Source organism: Sciurus vulgaris (assembly GCF_902686455.1).
Source record: "Sciurus vulgaris genome assembly, chromosome: 15".
NCBI classification, from domain to species: Eukaryota; Metazoa; Chordata; class Mammalia; order Rodentia; family Sciuridae; genus Sciurus; species Sciurus vulgaris.
In genome coordinates, this window is record NC_136476.1 from 53581596 (window position 1) to 53602766 (window position 21171).

Consider the following 21171-nt stretch of genomic DNA (forward strand, 5'->3'; position numbering starts at 1 on the left):
GTTTAGGGTCTTCAACAATACATTTTGTACACTTGTACTAATCCTTTGGTTCAGCCAGTAAAGCTGAGTCTTGATGGCACAAGTGTGTGCACCATTCCTTGATTCCGGTAGCACCTACTGGGGTCTGTGCCATTCTCAGGCACTTGGTTTATATTTCTCTCATAAAATCCTTCATCTAGACCTGAGATGTCCAGTACTGTACTCACTGGACACATGTAGCTGTTTAGTTAAAACTAAAAATACATTTTTAGCCCTAGTCACATTTCATATGTTCAATAGCCACATGTGGATAGGTGGCATCTGAATTGGACAGTGTAGATTATGGAACATTTCCATTACTCAGAAAGCTCTGCTGCACCATGCTGATCTTTACCACTGGTTCTTCTAGGAGGCTGTGCTCAACACAGTTGTCATCTGCCCACAGAACCTGGTGTAATATGGTGCCTTTTAGTTGATTTTAAGCACTTGGTAAAGCCATCTTTTAGTAACTTTTCATGATTTTTTTTTTCTTTTTAGAATTTATTTTAATTAAAAATCATAAATTTACATAGGGCAATATTGTTTGATTCATTCTGTTATTTTTTCCCTTCCCCCCAACCCCTCCCACCCCTCTTTTCCCTCTATACAGTCCTTCCTTCCTCCATTCTTACCACCCTCCTTACTTTTCATGATTTTTTTAACTGGTACATTGTAGTTACATATACTAGTGGGATTCATTGTTACATATTCATATATGCACACAATAGAACAATATAATTTAGTCAATTTAGTTCTTTAGTACCTCCCTCCCCCTGGTATCTTTCTACTCTGCTGGTCTCCCTTCTTTTTTCATGAGACCCCTCCCCCCCCCTTTTTTTTTTAATAACTTTTGTGTGTAGTCATCTGTTATTTCCAAATTGGAGACTGAGGCAAACTCCTATAACACCATACCCAGGAAGTGGGATGGGTCTTGCCATTTCCAAGAAACTCCATCAACTTGCCAGTGCATAATTATGTGTGGATAGCAGAGAAACATTCATTACTTGCCCTTCTTCCTCCTTTGTTCTTAGGTAGGCTTTCCTTGGTCTGGTGCCAATTTAAGAAGCAGCTCAAAGTCCTCCTCCACTGTGCCTTCACTTACTCCCTGCCCTGAACTGCTCTGGCCCTCTACCTAGTACAGCTTAGTTTTTGATATTATCTTAGAGCCATCATATGGACTAGTCCTGCCTCCCTCACAGGGAATATGGCAGCTCTAAGATGTAAAACACTGGGCGTGGTGGGGCATGCCTGTAATCCCAGTGACTCAGGCTGAGGCAGGAGGATCTCAAGTTTGAGGCCAGCCTCAGTAACTTAGACCCTGTTTCAAAAAGGGCTAGGGATGTGGCTCAGTGGTTGCCCCAAAAAAGTGATGCTGTGTGTCTTCCCAGGCAGTCGTAAAAGGTAAAGCAGCTTATGGTTGATTTGGAAAACACTAATTGGTAGCCCTGAGCTGCTATTAAAAAAAATAAAATCTTTTCCACTGTGAAGCCCAAAGTGTGCCTACAGAGACCACTTGAGACCCTGTAACTGTAGAGAGAAATGCCTGGCCAGTTCCTAGATACTCCAACACACTGTTATAGCTGCAGCCACTGCCTTAACTACAAGTGCAGGACACTCAGCCAGACCTACCAAACAAAGCCTTTCCCTAATTCCCAACTCAAAGAAACCATGAGAGAAAACAATTACTATTGGTTTCAGATCTTTTAAATGTTGTTACACAGTGCTCATGACTTGTTCCTAATGCCTGTGTGTCTGGCATGGGGATTCAGTGGGTGCTCAGCATTTACTTGCCATCCTCTTTCTTAGGGCAACTTAGATTTTAATTTTTTTCTTAGTACTGGGGATTGAACCCAGAGTGCTTTGCCATTGAGCTATACTCCCAGTTCTTTTTAATTTTGAGACAGAGGCTCACTAAATTGCTGACCTCAGACTTGTAATCCTCCTGCCTCAGCCTTCCAAGTCACTGTGATTATAGGCATGCACCACTGTGCCTGTCTGCAACTTTGCTTTTTTATGTCAATTTAAATGTAATATAACAATGCTTTCTATTAATAGGCTTTGTGTTGTTACTCAGAAAGCAATATTAGCTGCCTTAAGTTATATAACCTTAAAAAAATACAACATAAATCTCTTCTAGGAAGGGAAATGCTTTTAGCTAGTGAGTTAAGAACGAACAATACAACAGTGTTAAGATTTCAACAAAGAAATGTATTTTTTATTTAGAATTTGATTTAGAACAGTAACATAAAATATATACATTAAAATAAATTAATATGTGATTATTTAAACATGTAATAATTTATGTCAGAATATATTAGTCTTTCCATGAATTTAATAAAGACTTAAGATTTGGTTTTCGATTCAGTACCATCCTTTCAAATATTTGGCATGAAACTTGATAGCAATGCAGTTGTTTGGTGTTCACTGATCGTGGTTTCAACCAAGAAACAAATGCCCCCTTTGTGCCACACTATCTCACCCAGACACTGATGCGCCTGAGCCACCGTGGAATGTCTGAACAGTAACCAGGCCCTACAGATTGTTTAAGGGCTGTTACAGTGTTCTAGGAATCAGCCAACCTATCCTTTTCACTAACCCACCAGGATGGAAGTGATTCAAACATGATAATTGAGTCCTTAGGTTTTGTTTGTATTTTGTCACTGAAACAATACATTGTAGAAACCTTCAGGCTTTTCTAAAATAAAAATCTGAAAAAATATGGCTTTTTTTTTAGATTATCTACAAGTACTCATAAAATCCTGTTACTAGACCAAATACTGTACTGGCAAAGATTATCGTAATAGAGAGGAATATTTGATTAAACTCACAGCTGAGAGATAGGGTCAAGAATGAATTGAGCAAGGTGTAGTGGTGCATGCCTGTAATCCCACCAACTCAGAAGGCTAAGGCAAGAGGATCACAAGTTTGAGGCCAATCTCAGCAACCTAGTGAGACTCTGTCTTAAAAATAAAAAGGCTGGGGATGTAGTTAGGGGTAAAGCACTCCTGGTTTCCAAAAAAAAAAAAAAAACAGTCATTTGCAAATCAGAGTTCTTATTAAAGCTTTTGCTAACCTAGAGTAAAAATTATCAGCATTTTTGAAAGTTTTCAAGGGGCTGGGGCTGTAGCTCATGTAGCTCGGTGGCAGAGCACTTGCCTAGCATGTGTGAGGCACTGGGTTTGATCCTTAGCACCACATAAAAATAAAATAAAAGCATTCTATCCATCTACAATTACACAAAAAAATTTTTTTTTTTTTTAAGTTTTTGAAATTAAAGTTGTGCAGCTTGGCAGAAAAAGCACATCAGGACCTGGGATCAAACCTTATCACTTATTTAAGATTCACTAACTATAGCTTTAGATAATATCACTTAAACACACTTAAGTTTGGGGTTCTACAAAGTGGGAATTCAAATACCTACTTCACAGGTTGTAAGAATTTGGGATAATATATATGAAGCACTGAGTTCAGTGCTTGACACCCAATAGGCACTTAATAAATTGTGGTGGCTGGAAGCACTTCTTACAGGTTGTAATGAGAAAGCAGAACTTGGACCCATTTTTTTTCATTGTTTTAAATTTCTCCATTCGTTTACATTTTGTAATTTTCCACAGGCTCTTAGAATCTGGGTTCATGGACCTGGGCTCTAGGAACTGCACCCATGAACACTTTGGGATCATATGCAGTACAGTGTGAAAGCTACTGCAAGAATTGTCTGCTGGTCAGGAGTGAAGATCCTTTTGGCACTAATCTCCTTTCAGAGGCTGTAAGTCCAAGTGGCTTTCTTAGTGGTCTCTTAAGAAGATGAAGACAAGGTCACTAAAGCCACTGTAATTCAGATCCTTGTGTTTTTGTTGTTGTTTGCCGTGCTGTGAATCAAACTCAGCATCTTGCACATGCTAGGCAACAGCACCACCAAGCACTACCACTGAGCTACACCCTCAGACCCAGATCCCTGGTCCAAATCAAGTCTCCTATAAATGCTGCTAGTGTAATAACATCTTTCAGCAAAAACATTTGGAGGTGACCGATATGTCCAATGTCTTCATGGTTTTTTTTTTCAGTGATGGGGATTGAACCCAGCGCCTGGCACATGCTAGAAAAGTATTTTACCTTTTTTTTTTTTTTTTTTTTTTTTTAACTTGGAGACAGGATCCTCTTGCTAGGTTGCCAAGACTAGCCTCAAACCTGCAATCTTCTCTCAGCCTCCTGAGTGACTGGGATTACAGGTGTGCTCCACCAAGCCCAGCATGTCCAATGTCTTTATTGTGGTGATAGTTTCATAAGTATATACACAAGTCAAAGCTTATCAAATTGTATACTTTAAAAAATATTTCAACAAAGCTTTTTAAAAAAAAAGGTAAGCTTTTCTTGGTAAAATTTTTCTTCTGTTCCCTGACTGGATCCCATTCTATTCTGTTTGGGGTTAGATAAAGAATTATTATTATCCCAAACATTCATATGAAGCTCACATCCAAAGCAGGCTTGCAAGGTCTGGGTGATACATTAGTAAGCAGAGTCCTAAGGCTTCCTGGTCTATTATTGTAGCTCCTTTTAGCACAGGAGATTGTGTCTGGAACTTAGAGGTTTATGCTAAAATGACCCTTATTAGGAAAACATCAGAAAGAGCAGCATCTACAAAAATGGGCACAGGGAAAGGTGAATTTAAAAGAGACAAACAGCAAAACACTTTCTGCCAATGTCACCTGCAATAAAATACTAAATTTGCTATTTAAGAAATGCTCATCTAAAAGAGAACTTGATTCCACTAAGGAGTTCTTGAGTCTCAGCCATGTCCACTTCTGGGAGATCTAGTGGATCCTTCGAGTTGTATAGTCCAGAACCATGCTGGCAGCACCAAGCAGGGCAGGGTCAACTAAATCTGAAACCACCACATCCACGTCCTGCACCGAGGACAAGGCTTGCTGGCGAATGACGTCCTTGACAATGTGGATATAGTGACTGGCCAATACTCCAGAGAGGATCACAAGGGAAGGATTCATGGTGTGGAGGATGTTCACAACCCCAAGACCAAGAGCTGTTCCAGCTATAAGAAAACAAAATTAAGTTTTGGAGAGCTAAATTAAAAACACCAAGGAAGAAGGCAGGAAAGAGCCAGTGGCCAGTAATGGTAGAGTATGTTCATACTAAGTAGTGGGGGACCAATATTTTAATAGCTGTTCATGAGTTGTTCCTTTTTTAAGAGATGGAGATCTTGTTATGTGGCTCAGGCTGGCTCTGAACTCCTGAGCTCAACTGATCCTCCTGCCTCAACCTCCTGAGGAGGAGGAGCTGGAACTATAGGTGTGTGCCATGATTTACTCTTTTTTTTTTTTGAGACAGAGTCTCACTAAGTTGCAGAGGCTGACCTTGAACTTGCAGTCATCCTGCCTCAACTCCTTAGTGTCTGGGTTTACAGGCAGGTGTCCCTGTGCCCTGCTATTTATTTATTTATTTATTTATTTATTTATTTATTTATTTAGGATACCAGAGATTGAAGTCAGGGGCACTCGACCACTGAGCCACATCCCCAGCCCTATTTTGTATTTTATTTAGAGACAGGGTCGCACTTGGTTGCTTAGCACTTTGCTGATGCCGAGGCTGGCTTTGAACTGGTGATCCTCCTGTCTCAGCCTCCTGAGCTGCTGGGATTACATGCTTGTGCCACTGCGCCCAGCATGATTTATTCTTAATGTGAGAAAACTACCATATGATATCTTAAAGTGAAAAATGTGTCTCAAAAAAAGCAGGGTGTAAAACTGCATACACTATAGAATATAATCTCAACTATGTAAAAAATAAACAGAAAAGGAATAGAAAGACTTGAAAGAAATAATAATAGTTGGTATCTCTGGTAAAATTCTGAAGTGATACTTTTTCTTACTGCTCTCTTATATTTCTCTATCCTATAAAGTAGTATTTTCAAAATTGTAAAGCCAAACACCTGTTAATGAAAGTACTGCTGGCAAATACTTTTAATAAGCTTCCTTTTTTTTTTTTTCTCAGAAGATAGGAAAAGTACCTCTGAACAGAATGCAGAGTACTGGTTCCCTGATGGAAACTGAGGGGTCTCTGCCAGAGCCATGGGGTCTGAGGCCCCTCCCTGTGGCTTGGTTGCCTGGAGCCATGGGCTCACCTGTTCTTAAGATGCTCTGGGCCTTCGCATTGCCAAGTTTTGCAGCTTGGATGAGGTGGAGCGCACCCACGGCTTCGTCTTTCGGCACTGACATCCCTTCCACCAAGAGCAGGTCCTCTGAACCAAGTGAGGACAAGCAGTCATTAATGAGCTGTGGGCAGCCCTGGGGAGAAGCCAAGCTTATGCACCCGAGTGAGGTGCTTTCTGTTCACAGCTGCAGGGCTAAAGATGAAGCTCAGTAGTAGAGCACTTGCCTAGCACAAGGCCCTGAGTTCCATCCCCAGCCCCACGTACACATCATGCAAAACTTTTATTATTCACAAACATCCCTATATATTGCCCCCAATGCCTTTGCTGCACTCTTGCTACCGGGATGTACATAATCCATAACTTCCACAGCTGGAAAATATTCAAGTGTGATGACAGTCTTCTAGCCCTCTGGCTCCCCTGCTTCCCACTTCTAGTACTGGAGTCTTTGAAGTGTTCTGTCCTCCAAAATGACCAGATTCCTCAGTTCGGCTCCATCTTCATCTACCCCAGATACAGTGCTACACTACTGCCAGAAGGGCCCCGTGTTCTGTGGCAGCAAGGCACAGTGACTGCAGAACAGACAGGCCTGGGTGCATTTCCAGCTCTGCCACTACTAGCTGCACAGACCTGTCTATGTCATTTCATCACTACTCGTTTCTTTTTTCTAGAAGACTAGGGTAGCAATACCAAGGGTCATTTCAGAGATCAAATGAGATAACGGATATAAAGTACTTAACAGTGCTGGCTAGAGTAAATGCTAAATAAGGATTTCTGTTACTTATGGTCCTTGTCTTTCTGTCAGTTACCAGCCCAGATCAATCTGTAGCCTAATCTATTATTCTAGGGCTCTGAAGGAAGAAAATCCCCAACCATGCACACTGCTACCTAGACAGCAACTGATACTCTCCTGTCTTTCCTGGGCCTCGCAATTACCAGTTCTCTCTCCCTCATTGTTCTTCTATTCCTTCACCAATAGATTTCCACACTCTTACCTCTCCAATGAAAGATGCTACCAGGCAGGATTCCTGAACTGATCTGCCTCCACCTACAAATCAATCAGTGTTTGCACATTTTTGCTCTATTCCTGTGGTTTCTGTCCCACTAGTACATGCTCATAAATCAGTTCAAAAGCAAAAAGATACCAACCATCATGTAGCTTTTTGGCTTCCCTCATTTTATGTATAAAGTATGGATATATATGCAGTACATAAACAATACATCTGTGGTGTGAAAGGTTCACAGGGGAAGAGTTATTAGGGGGAAATCATTTAAATGTAGAGGCTCTCTAGGGAGGTGAAAATGAAACTAGCAATCAAACATGAACACCATTTTAAGGGCATCAAATGATGTGTGTGTGGCCAAAGTTCTCATTCTACATTATAAGCAGCACTTAACATTACTGACTACACCCTCTCTCAAACACATTTTGTTTTGGGGAAGTTTTCCCTTTGCTGGCTTTCCCCCCCACCACTCTCCCTGCCCCTCAAGTGCTGATGCTTCTCAGCATTCCATCCTTGACTCTGGGGTGCCTCACTCCCTGCTCTCCTTCACAGGCTTAACTACCACCTCCATAGTGATGATTTCCAGTCCCTCTTCCTAGCCTAGTCATCCTCCTGAGTCAGAGACCCCAGTGTTCAGCCGCCTCCTAAGCATTTCCACCTGGATGTCCCACAGGCACCCAACCATCATCTTCTGCCCATGAGAAATAAAGTCCAGTGGTCCATTTTCAGAATATAATATTCAGCCTTACTAGGATCCAATTGTAGGCATTTTAACTATAGCCCTTCCCTCTGCCTGCCCCAATTTCAAAATCAGCTAATCATTAGATTGTAACACCAGCTCCTCCAGCCAGGGCAGAGGGAGCACTGTTGGGGTAGCAGGTGGACCGCCCGCCTGGTGTGCTGCTCGCCTGATTCCCTCTGGAGGCAAACCCTTCTGCAGAAGAATAACGTTATGCCTTGCTGACTCACTTCTGAGCACGTTTGATTTTTTTGGCGGCACCTCAGTATTTCTAACAGGCCTACACCAAGTCTTATATTCCCAACCCTGAGCTGTCCAATCAGAAACCTGAAAGTCACTCCAGAACCGTCCCACTTAAAGCCATCTTCCATTCAACTACCAAGTTAGTAGTTTAGTGAAGAATCTAAAATTCAGATCTGAGCTTTTCTCCTGCTACACTATGCTCGGTCTTGCCCTTTATACATCCACACAACTGTTTTCATGCCTAGAGGAGCTCCCCTGGCCACCACACTTGCCTGGTTAACTCCCTGGATCTGTGGTTCAACTCCCAGGAAGGCACCTGGCACTCCCTCCCTGTGCGGAGAGTGAGGAGGCACCTGCAGCGTCCTGCTTACCTGCATTGGTGTTCCTTGGCCATCATGCTCAGTGGCTTTGGCCCAGTATGTAATAATGCCACTAAGTGAATCTCTTCATCCTGACTTGCATAACATGTCTAGAAATGGCTTTAATTCAAAGAAGTCTTAGTTCAGAAACTGTAAGGTCTTCATTTATTGCTTAATTAAAATGTTTAGTAAGTACCTGCCCTGTGCTAATGGCTGAGAAACCAAAACTGAAAGAAACTGTCCCTGATGTCTTGGACCTCTAGGCCCCTACTCACCTCTACCCCTGGAGAGGAAGAGAGTTACTCTGGGTCGGGGCCAAGCTCAGAGGAGCATCAGGCGGGAACCCTGCTCTTTCTCTAGGGAGTGAAAAGGTTACAAGTCCTGGCTCTCTGGATACCTGTCTACTCTTTGGTTACTTAATCCCAAGGAGAAAGGTACCAACCATCATGCAGTTTTTTGGCTTCCCGCTGCAAGGCCATTCCAGAAGCATATGCTTCAATACACCCATGGCTTCCACAGGAACAGTCAGGCCCATCCAGAGACACAACAAGGTGGCCAAGTTCTGCAGCACAGAAGGAGCTTCCATGGATCAATTCATGCTGATGGATGATCCCACCACCAATTCCTGCATTGAGACAAAAAACTATGATGTGGCAATGCCTCAGCTGTTTAGCAAAGTTTTCAAATTGAGATTCTATATAATGCCTGTTTTTCTAAACAGTGATACTTAGTAAGCACCAAAACTTTATTTGGCAGCATTCTGAAAGGAAATATTTTTAGCAGATCTTTGGATACCTGTGTCCCATCTGCGTGGTTCACTGTGGTTTCAAACAGCCATGGCAGACAGTTCTGGGCGCCTGGCTCACCAAGCGTTGAGGGCTTATCCCCTCAAGCACACACTGCCTGTCTCTGTGCAATGGCTTCTCCCACGCCCCCGTAAGAGCCCAGTCAGCTGTGAAGCACAGGTCCTTCGCCGGGTCAGACAGGAGCCAGCAACTACAAGTGAACAATTCTGGACTCTGCACTGTAGGCCTTTTCAGGTTCTGGGAGATTTCAACCCCCACTGGCCCTGAGGCCATTCTGATGCTTCCTTAAATAGCTTTCCTCCTCTGCTTCACTTTTCCCACTCCCTCCTGCTTCCCAGGTTCACCTCCTAAAGAAAATACCCGCATAGTCCTCAGGCTCTGCTTCTCCCTCCTACCCCCAGTACTTGGAAGGGAACCCAGGGCTGCTCTGCCACTCAGATACACCCAAGTCCTTATATTTTTATTTTTTGGTACCAGGGATTGAACTCAGGGATACTTGACCACTGAGCCACATCCCCAGCCCTTTTTTGTATTTTATTTAGAGAATGGGTCTCACTGAGTTGCTTAGCACCTTGCCATTGCTGAGGCTGGCTTTGAACTCAGGATCCTCCTGCCTCACCCTCCCAAGCTGTTGGGATTACAGGCATGTGCCACCACACCCAGCCTTACTATTATTGTTTTTTTCTTTTCTTCACTTATTTCTGACTCTTTCTTTTTTAAAAAATTCATTCTTATTACTTATACACGACTGGCCTTATTATTTTTTGAGACAGGGTTTTTGCTAAATTGCTGAGGCTGGCCTCAAACTTGCAATCCTCCAGCCCTAGCCTCCTGAGTGCTGTGCCACTGCACCCAACTCAGGCTTTTGCTTGAGGGAAAGCCAAGATAAAACATAAAATATACCACACACCACCTGCTTCCTGAAGGAGAGAACATGAAATATGATTTTGTCTCTTCTTGACAATGCTATAACTAAAAATCCAATTCAAATGTTACGAATATAAACAATTATCTTCTTAATGAGTTTAGGAATTACTAAGGAATAAAGGGGATCTTAGCTTAGTAAGTTCTGTTTTTAAGAGCTGTCCTCCTATCTGGCACCCTCACCCCTCTGATTTGCAGTGTATTAACTACTCTGAGCTAGGAAATGGTATCCAAGTTATCTAAAACCACATCCAAGAAAAGGGAAGAAGTATATAAGCCAAAGTGTGAGCTCAAAGGGGCAGTAGTATAGTGGAGAGTTTGAGCACACACCAGTGTTAAGATTAAGCATATTCTAACCCCAAACCTAACTACTTACTAGATCTGTTTCCTCATTTAAAAATAAAATTGTCTACCTTAAATATATACAATAAAAATAAAATTAAAAAAAAAGAGGAAAACCAAATTAGGACGTCAATGAAAATGACAAGGGTAGGGCACTCCAAAAATCCATCCTACCACTTAAGCAATGAATAAAGTGGCAAGAATGTCAGAATCAACTTGTTTTACAACTCCAGAAACTTAACCAAAAGTTTACAACATGGAAGGAAAGAAGGAAAACAGCTAATCTCAGTAAGTCTGATTTTTAATTTAACTTACCCTGGTCCCATCATCCACTCCCTCCTTTGGAAGTGACCTTGAACATTCCCAGTTCTGGCATATAGATCCAGTTCCTTAGGAAGCAGAATCAACTTGTTCTCAAAAAACTGTGGTGGTTTTGACTTATCTGGTAGTTCCCTGGAGGACCAGTTCCAAGAGTTTCCGTATCTCTCACCTAACTGGGAACTATTCCAGTGCTGAGGGCAGTTATACACAGGTGTAGGTAAAAAGCATTTAAAGGCAAAATGTATTAGTCTCTGGTGCCTAGAACAAAGCAGCTGAGACATTTAACAGACAAAAAGACCAGGAGCAAAAGCTGAAGAACGAGAAGTTTTGGGGAATAAGAACTCTGACTAGGTCTGAGAAGTTCCTAGAAATTCAGAAGGCCACAGGCATGCCTAGTGCTGGGCACATGTCCAGAAAAAACTTGGGAGAGCCTTAAGCTCTCACCTGTGGTTCACCTTCAGGATCTACTCAAGCTGGAAGTTGAAGGCTAAGGCAGAGATGTGTCCCCACACACGTTCTAACTCCCCCCTTCCTCTTCTTACCTGTGCCTGTGATAAGCGTAACAAAGTTTTCCAGTCCCTTTCCTTGGCCAAATTTCCTTTCTGCCATGGCAGCACAATTGCCATCATTGTCTACCCACACGGGGAGATGCAAAGTGTCAGACAAGGGGGTTCTGAGATCCACGGAGTTCCATTCTTGTATCAGTTTGGTTGAATGCAGCACAATGCCTTCCTGAGGATTTACACGACCACCTGTGGAAATGCCTGAGCTCCACCACAAACACAAGGAAAAGAATTCCCATGAGCAATCTTAGGAAGCATGCCAACCTTCTTAGCTCAGAACACAAAGTAGGGCTGGCGATGCAGCTTATTAGTACAACTGCTTGCCAAGGCCCGGGGTTTAACCCCCAGCACTACAAAAACCCACCACCACCACCCCCCCCACACACACGTTAATAGACTTAAGATCTCAACACAAACATTGCCAAGGACTACAAAGAAATACCAGACAGTTCTGAACTAAATCTATAGCTCCCCATACATTTATAGAAACATCAGTGCTTCTCCCATAATGCTTATCTGCTGCATCCCAGGAAGTCACCATGCTTCAGGCCTACAAACAGGACCAGAGCCATCTACACACAAGGCAGACCATGACATGATGTTCAGTCAAACATCAGAACTTAGTGGACTGTACATTAAGATGAGTATTTCTTGGATTTGTAATTTACAATCTTACCTACTCCCAAAATCCTGCAGTTCAGTTTTACAGCTTCTGCTGCAGCTTCCACACACATCTGTAGGATTAAATTAATCCTCTCTTCATAGGTTTTGGGATTGAACTGAGTATACTTCTTAACTATTTCACCCTACAAAAGAAAAAACAGTAAGATCTATCTCACTCGTCTTAGCTAAGGCACATACTATCAATCAGACAATGCTACAGCACAGGCGTTGCACACTTCGATGACGGGGCAGAGCCCTCTCTGGCTCCAGACAGCCCTGGAATAAGTCCAAGTAGTTTCTTGGGACTCCATCTTGAGGAAGAGTTGTTGATATACAGTTGTTGCAGCAATCCACAGCCAATGAAATGGGTCCCTTTCTTAAGCTTAAGGTGAATGTTGGCTAATCTGAATGTCATTCATTAAAAGGTCATATTTTACTCTTCAACTGACAAAATTTTTTTGTTTAAATACTAAGGCAACTAAATAGTTATCCTATTTAAATTTTAACCTTGCCCTGCAACTGGGTTAATTAATTGCTGCTTTTGGAAGTTAGGTTCCTGCTTCCTATAATGGAAGGCAGACAGAAGGCCTATCTTTAGGTGTTTGTTGGAACAAACAGGAATTTCTACACAGCCTTTAGTTTGCCCCAGTGCACACTTTAATGGGTATTGGGGTCATGCCCAAAGAAGAGATCCTTGAGCTCTTAGAAACGATATTAGTGTTTTGTTCAAGTCTTGATCCCAGCTCTTTTTGAGACAGGGACTCTTGCTCAGACTTGTGATCCTCCTGCCTCAGCCTCCAGAGTAGCTAGGATTACAGGTGGGGTCCTGCCACACCTAGCTCACTTGTGTATTAGCTTCAGAATAATGCTAAACTTTTTTTAAAAAACCTTGTGATTCATGATAATTTTATTCAACTTTTAAAATCCCATTGGAATACTGACTAGAAGTATGTTAAATTTATAATCCAATTTGGGAATTGCTGACATTTAAAAAATATTCAGCACTTTCACCAAGAACACTTTTTTAGGGCTTTATAGAAAGTTTTACAGTTTTCTTTATGTATATCACAGTTTTCTGGTTTTGATTATTCTTCAGGAGTTGTTTTGAATAGAGTCTCCTTTTCTCTTTAAATTCTATTGTTATTAAGGGATCTTTACATATCGATACAAGGGTTAAAACTATTACTAACAATAGTCATTTAAAATCAACCTAGGGGGATGAAAATGGGAAAGACAGTAGAATGAATTGGACGCAACTTTCCTATGTTCATCGATGAACACATAGATGAATCCCATATCATGCACAACCACAGAAATGGGAAGTTATACTCCACGTACATGTGACATGTCAAAACACATTGTCATGTATAACTAAAAAGATCAAATTAAAATTTTTTAAAAAATCAACCTAGAGGAGTGTTTCTCAAACTCACTGTGCATAAGAATCTACTCTTAACAGCCACATCAATGTTCATAGCTGCTCAATTCACAGTAGCCAAATTATGGAACCAACCTAGATGCCCTTCAGATGATGAATGGATAAAGAAACTGTGGTATATATATACAATGGAATATTACTCAGCCATAAAGAATAATAAAATTATGGCATTTGCAGGCAAATGGATGAAATTGGAGAATATCATGCTAAGTGAGATAAGCCAATCTCAAAAAACCAAAGGACAAATGATCTCGCTGATAAGCGGATTATGATACATAATGGGGGGGTGGGAGGGAGGCAAGAATGGAGGAAGGAGGGACTGTATAGAGGGAAAAGAGGGGTGGGAGGGGTGGGGGGAAGGAAAAAAATAACAGAATGAATCAAACACCATTACCCTATATAAATGTATGATTACACAAACGGTATGCCTTTATTTCCAATACAGAGAAACAAGATGCACCCTATTTGTTTACAATAAAAATTTTTTAAAATAAAATAAATAAATAAATACTGATAGGCCCACCCTTCCCCAGAGATTCCAATTTAATTAGTCTGGGGCAGGACTTAGGCATCTGTTTACTTAAAGCTTCCAGATAATGCTAATATGCAGGGGAGTTGACAAACACCACCTAAAGGAAAACTCAAATCTTTGTCTAAAATTTCACTTAGATAAAATGTTATTGATACTTACATATTTTTCATAATATGCAACCATGTTACTCGATTGTCTTATTTAACCTTACAAGCTAGTTGATTTCTTCATATTGTCTAGACAATATTTTTTATTCTGTCCTCAATCTCCATTTTTGCTGTTCCTTATTTTAGTCTCTCCATAATTTTCAGAATTATGTTAAATAATGTTGCAAAAAAAATTTTTTTTTTTCTGGATTTCAACAGGAATGCCTCTAGAATTTCACAAAGGATGCTGGCCATTGCTAAGAAAGAAATCCTTTTCAGGTTAAGAAAATATTGTTCTATTAACTCTTTTGAAAGTACTCATGGGGATGGGGGTGTAGCCTAACATGGGCAAGGCCCTGGGTCTGATCCCTGGTCCTGCAAAAAAAAAAACCCTAAGAGAGGCCTTTTGGTTTCTCTTAGGAAAAGTATGTTTTGCTTTGCTTTTCTGTATTTGATTAATGATATTAACAAGCTTCCTGTATCTTTGTTTTTAAAATCTTTGCTATTTCTCATGCACTCCTGAAATTTTATATCTACAATATTTCAAAGGTTTTTCCTCATCAAGTCTTTACAAGAGCATTTTAACATAGCTTGTTACTTTTAGGAAGACGCTCTCAGCCTGTCAATGCTATGGTGCTGGTCTAGTTAATAAAGATGCACTCTATTCAATAAAGAATATACTTATAAAAATCAAAAATAGAGAATGCTTACATCTGACAGTACCCGAGAGAAGAAGCAACTTCTTTCACCTCGTGCAGGTGCAGGTGCTCTCAGCTGGGTGGAGATGGTGATCAGCATACTTCACACTCCACTCCTTGTGACTAAACATAGACTTTCATGTCTCCTGAGTGGCAAAAGCCCTCTCTGATGCCTAAAGATGTCTGTCTCCCCATTGCTGATCAAATCTAACCGTGGATTCCCTGAGAATTTACTTCTTTGAAATGTTAATAGTTGATAAACCAGACAAACATCGTAACAGATCCAAAATCAATACTATAGGCAAATGATCACACACTCTCTTATATATTTCTAGTCCCATCTTCCAACAATACATTTTAAGACTGAATTTCAAAATTATGAGCCGAACAGTGAGCTTACCTTCATGCTGACTATTGCAACTCGGAGGTTTGTTCCACCAAGATCAACAGCTAAGGCACTTAGAGTTTCAAGAATATGGTCAATATCTTGAGAAATATTCTCCTTCACAGGTGGAAAGCAGAATTTCTTTTGTAGTGGCTCTTGAAGGTCAATTGATTTGAGAAACTTCAAAATCCTTGGAACAGCATTTCCATCTCCATATATCTTTGAACTGCAATATCCAAGACAATTAAATTAACTATACATTAAGAGATGTTGAGGGCGAGTTTTAATGAAATCTAAAAGTTTAGGTTAAAATAGTTTGTGCTCCTTCTGTTTAATAACCTGTCTGGGTGGTACATATACACAGTGGAGTATTACTCAGCCATAAAGAAGAATGAAATTATGGCATTTGGCAGTAAATAGATGGAAATGGAGGCTATCATGCTAAGTGAAATAAGCCAATGCCAAAAAACAAAGGTGAAATGTTCTCTCTAATATGCTGATGCTGACTCACAATGAGGGTTGGGGGGAGTGGAGGTTCACCGAATTGGACAGGGGAGATGGGGGAAAGGAAGGGGAGATGAGAATGGGAAAGACAGTAGAACCAATCAGATATAACTTTCATATGTTCATATATGAATAGTGTAACTCCACCACAAGAATGGGAAGTTATACTCCATATATGTATAATATGTAAAAATACACTCTACTGTCATGTATAAGTAAAAAAAAAATTTTTTTAATAAAATAATATGTCTAGGCTGGGAGTGTAGCTCAGAGGAACAGTACTTGCCTAGCATGCTTGAGGCCCTGGGTTTGAACCCCAGCATTGCAAAATATAATTTATAAATACATAAAACAAAATAAAATAACATCTCTGCAATATGTGTGTACAGAAGTGTTTATTTCAAAGCATCATGTACATGATAAATGATTTATAGTGTTCTATGTCAATTAAAAAATTAAAAATCATAATTATACAGAAATAAATAAAATGACATCTGGATCTCTTCAGCAACAGAGTAAGTACCTGCATTTTTTCTTTTTTTTCTTTTTTTTTTTTTTAGAAGTTTTAGCTTTACCTTTCTGAGAAAATTCATCAATTTGAAATAGAAAGGAGGACAACCAAAATTAATCAAAATGCTGAACTAGAATATTTTTAAAGAAAATTTGTCACACTATTTTCTAATACTTCCAGAAAGTCAAATCAGGTTAAAATAGTATTTCCTAGCCAAAGTACTATATAATTAACTGAGACAAGTTAAAAAAATAAATTTCTACATTGGAGCCCTTGGGAGAGCACCTAAGGGGTGTGACACTTGCCATCCTTGTCTGGCCAGCAGCTAGGGAGCTCTGCACATCAGAAGAAAAGCTGTTAAGAGGACTAAACACTGGTCCACTGCAACTTTAAAGTGGTGCCCAAAATATTTCCCCTTTTAAATCACCTTTTAAAAGAGGTCGTATACTCACCAAGGGTACTGTTTACCAAACTGAAGGTGCAGTGCTTGCAATATTTTGTCTTGAGTATCAGCATCCCGGACATGAAGGACATTCTCCCCTAGGTAAATCATGACACATTAGAATGGTTTGGATGTGGAATCTCTAAAGAATAAAGAAGTTAGCAGTGTGCTGTATTCATAAAACTCAGAGGACTGCAGAGCTTGCAAGATTTCCATATATCAAACACTGAAGAGCACTAGAGTTCTTCATTCCCAAAGAGAATAAATCATGGTTTTGTTTGTTAATTGGACTAAACAGGGTGGATTAATCCACGTACAACTTGCCTAGTCATCTGTCAAGTCCACTTTCAACCTTCCCTGCCTTTCATCTCCTCAGCCAGTCAATCAGCTGGTCAGGTAGGACTGGCCATTCAAAGGCCAGTGAACTGTTCAGGAAGTCACTTTCTCTCCACTAATCAATGTGACCAGTGTGAGAGAGGGAATATTGTGAGAACGGTCATGTTTGTAACAGGCGTGGCTAAGAAAAGTGGAAGAGTGGAGAGGGATGTAGGTCAAAGGAGATGCTGTTTTGTATTGTTTTTAAGATTCAAGAGGCCAAAGCAAGTTTCGGATGAGGAGGTCAAACATTCATCGAAGAGAAACGATGCCTGATGAGCAAGTCCCTGAGAAGGCAGGAGTGGTGGGGCCTGAGCGTAGGTGGAAGGATGAGCAGTGGGCAGGAGAACACACACTCTCCCCGACCCCCACCTCATACACACACACTATAAAGGACAGGAGTCCTGAATGGGCACGTACATTTATGTAAGTGTGGAGGCAGAAAGATGCAGACCACATTGCCAAATCCAGTGTTCAATTCTTTCCTTTCACATCATACTTAACTCCCAGCAGTGTTCAACACCACCTCCTCAAAACAGTATTTTCTGGGGATTAATGATATCATACTCTCATTTTCCTCTGATCTCACTGTCAGTTCCTTTTCAATTTCTTTTCTTTTCTTTTTTTTTTTTTTTTTTTTTTGGTACTGGGGATTGAACCTAGGGGTGCTTTATCACTGAGCTACATCCCCAGACCTTTATATTTATTTGTTTTATTTTGAGACAATCTCGCAAAGTCGCTAAGACTGGCCTTAAGCTTGGGATCCTCCTGCATCAGCCTCTCGAGTTGCTGAGATTACAGGCATGCACCAACACGCCCAGCCCTTTTCAATTTTCCTTGCTAGCCTTTCCTCTTCACCAAAACTCTTAATGTTGAAGAGCTCCAGGGTTGGTCCTCGGCTCCATTCTGTCCTTATTACCAACTCTCCCTGGCTGATTTCATTTAATCCTTGGTTTTAAATACTATCTACAGCAGAATGCCATTATCCTTGACATCCTTCTTTTTTATACTAGAAATGGAATTTGTAGCATCTGATCACCCAGCCAAAGACTAGCTAAGTATGGCCATGTGACTAGGTCCTGGCAAATATGAGAAGTATTTGCAACTTCCAAGTCATGTCTTTAAAGGGAAGGGCAAGTTCCCCTCCTTTTCTCCTTCCTAATGGCTAAAATACAGACTTGAGCTAGAGAAACCACCAGATAGAAGTCTCTGTGACAGCAGCTAAACTAATGTCCTAACTACATAACTATCGATATACCAATGACTTTCAAATTTCTACCTCCAACCCTAACTCTCCCTGGAACTATTGAGCTGCTTATTGCCATCTCTGCTTTGGTTATCTAATGGACATGTGAAACTTAACACAGTCATAAGAGAATTCTAAATTCCATTTCCTCCAAATCTGTTCCTTTCCCTCAATGCTCCCTTATCTGGAAACTATCCTGCACTGCTCAATATAAAAATCTAGGCAAGATTATTGATTCTTTTCTTTTACAACCCACGTCCAAGCAACAGCAAATACTATAACAACACCAAATCAATTCTTCTTCATCTCCAGTACTACCGTTTAGCCTAAGCCACTATTGTCTCTCATCTGCACAACTGAAACAGCTCCTGTCTGTCTCCCTGCTCCACCTCTTGCCCCATCACACTCCACTCTCTCCCCAAGCACCCAGAGTCATCTTTCCAAAATGCAAGCCATATCATACCATTCTCCCCTTAACTGGCTTTCCATAATACTTAGAAAAAATTACAAATTTTGTAAGCCAATACTGTGGCTTATAGAAGTCTGCCCCCTTCTCTGCCTTTTGCCCGCTACTTTACAGCCACACTGGCTCTTCCGTTTCTCAAACACATCAAACTTGTTCCCACCTTAAGGCATCACACTGGCTGTTCCCTCTGCTTCTCCAAGCTCTTCACACAACTGACTCTGTCATTCAGATCTCAGCCTAAGTGTCATTTCCTCAAAGAGGTCTTCCCTTACCAACCCAGTACAGCTTATCACATTACCTCAGTATGACACACAGAATTGCTGACATTTTTCTTTCTGTTTATAATCTATCTCTCCTCCCACGACAGTTAAGTTATGAGAGCTCAGTCCTTGTTAGTCCAGTTTACTAACAAATCCCACAGTCTAGCATATGGCATGACATTTTAATGAATTTGAAAGAATTCCCATCTCACAGCTTCTATTTATGAAGTGAGGAGCAAAGTAATGTTCTGGGAATGAGAGATGATCTAAAGGTAACAGAAAGAGGAGGAGTTACAAAGAGCGGAAGAAAGGGCAGAGCTGGAACTAGTGTCGCTGGTTCTATTTTTCTAATAATGACATACATTTTTCCATTAGCTACAGATATATATTTACATGTAGACAGCATTAGAACTTGGACTATTGTTAAAAACAGGATCTACTTCAGTTAGTATATTAATAATCCTGATACCTTAGGTATTAAGGAGCACCTTGTGTAGAATTGCCATGCTTTAAAGAACTGACTGAAGAGACTCCACGAGGCCCAGAAAATGAAAGAGCAGTATACTGTGTGTCATTTACTCATGACTATAGTATGAAAGTAGTAAAGTATGTGTCATATGCTCATGACACATTCAATCACATTGGTTTTTTTTTAACCACATTCTCTCTTAAATACAGCCATCGAAGGTCATAGTTAAGAACTACTTAACTCTAATTGATATTTTAAAGACAATAAAAGTATAAACAGAGCTCAAATACTTGGTAATTGCCATGTACTATTTCTAGACTATTTCTAGATTTAAGCTATTAGTCGTTTACCTCATTCACTCCCAAAAATATATGCTTAGCACCAATATAAGCATACCTTATGATAACTCATAGAAATATAGAAAGCCTAGTCAACTGAGATATAAGCAAAGGTAAACACCTGTTTCTCTTCCAATCTGACGCGTTCCTAAGTTGATCACAGGTGTTCCAAAAGCTCCAACCTCTCGTACCCCACAGCTGCTATTCCCAATCATACAACCAGCATGGGCAACCAGCTGTATAAACTGGTCAAACGGGACATGTTTAACTGCACGAAAATTGGGATGATGCTCAATGCCCTTCTTCCGCATCACTCGAACCATCTCTTTGCTCCCTGTGAAAACGAAGAACACCAACTGTTAAATGGTGTGTGAGACAAAGAAACCATTTCCATTAGAAAGTATTCCCCCCATTAAGGAAATCTCCATAAAAACTCATACCAGTTATTGGGGAAATAATTTTAATCAGTCTTTTCATGAATGATGAGCATCTAAAACGTCTGGCTAGCTCTCTACTTCAATTCATCTAGGAACTCAAACGGTAGCAGTTGGAGCTTTTGAAACAAAATTCAACAAAGCAAATACTTTTATTAATGCCCCAGTAAAAAACTTCTACCTTAAACAACAACTAAAGCTAAACCCAGGCCTATAACCTATGTCCCTTAATCTGGAGATCCTAAATGGAAAGGTCTTGTTCTCCACACCCCAGGGACATCCATCAGAAAACCTCTGCCTGATTCTGCTCATATTTACACTAACAATAGCTCAACTGGACAGCACTCCCACCTGTGTGGGCTAAACTCCAAGAAAATTCAAATTGATTCTGATACCATAGTGAACTTTTTTTTTTTTTTTTTTTTTTTTTTGCAGTGCTGGGGATTGAACCCAGGGCCTCGTGCTTGCAAGGCAAGCACTCTACCAACTGAGCTATATCCCCAGCCCACAGTGAACATTTTTTATTAAAAATTTTTGCAGTGCTGAAGATTGAACTTAGGGTCTTGCATGTGCTAAGCAAGCATTCTACCACTGAGCTACACCCAGCCCAATATTTTAAATGCATGATTTTAAGAAAATTTAAAGGTATTTGAGGGAAAAGCAATATTTTCTACCTCTCTTTCTGCTTCTCTATCATCCTCTCCTAGACAAGGAAGGGAAAGTTGCTCATCCAATGGGTTGAAAGGTAGAACAGTGACTATACTATGCCCACCAGTGGGAAG

General features: G+C 40.6%; 1 protein-coding gene across 3 annotated transcripts in view; it reads right to left on the reverse strand.

Annotated features, from left to right (window-relative positions):
* Positions 1-2205: 2205 nt before the first annotated feature.
* GNE (glucosamine (UDP-N-acetyl)-2-epimerase/N-acetylmannosamine kinase) overlaps positions 2206-21171 on the reverse strand; it is a 54705-nt gene continuing 35739 nt past the window's right edge. For all 3 annotated transcript variants that reach the window (XM_079113527.1, XM_079113528.1, XM_079113526.1), the window contains 8 exons: positions 20077-20289; positions 16812-16899; positions 15360-15570; positions 12159-12288; positions 11462-11683; positions 8969-9151; positions 6155-6271; positions 2206-5065 (listed from right to left, as the gene is read on the reverse strand). In XM_079113527.1, coding sequence (XP_078969653.1) covers positions 4830-5065; positions 6155-6271; positions 8969-9151; positions 11462-11683; positions 12159-12288; positions 15360-15570; positions 16812-16899; positions 20077-20289 — 1400 coding nt within the window. In that variant the 3' untranslated portion in view covers positions 2206-4829. The remainder of the gene's footprint in view (positions 5066-6154; positions 6272-8968; positions 9152-11461; positions 11684-12158; positions 12289-15359; positions 15571-16811; positions 16900-20076; positions 20290-21171) is intronic.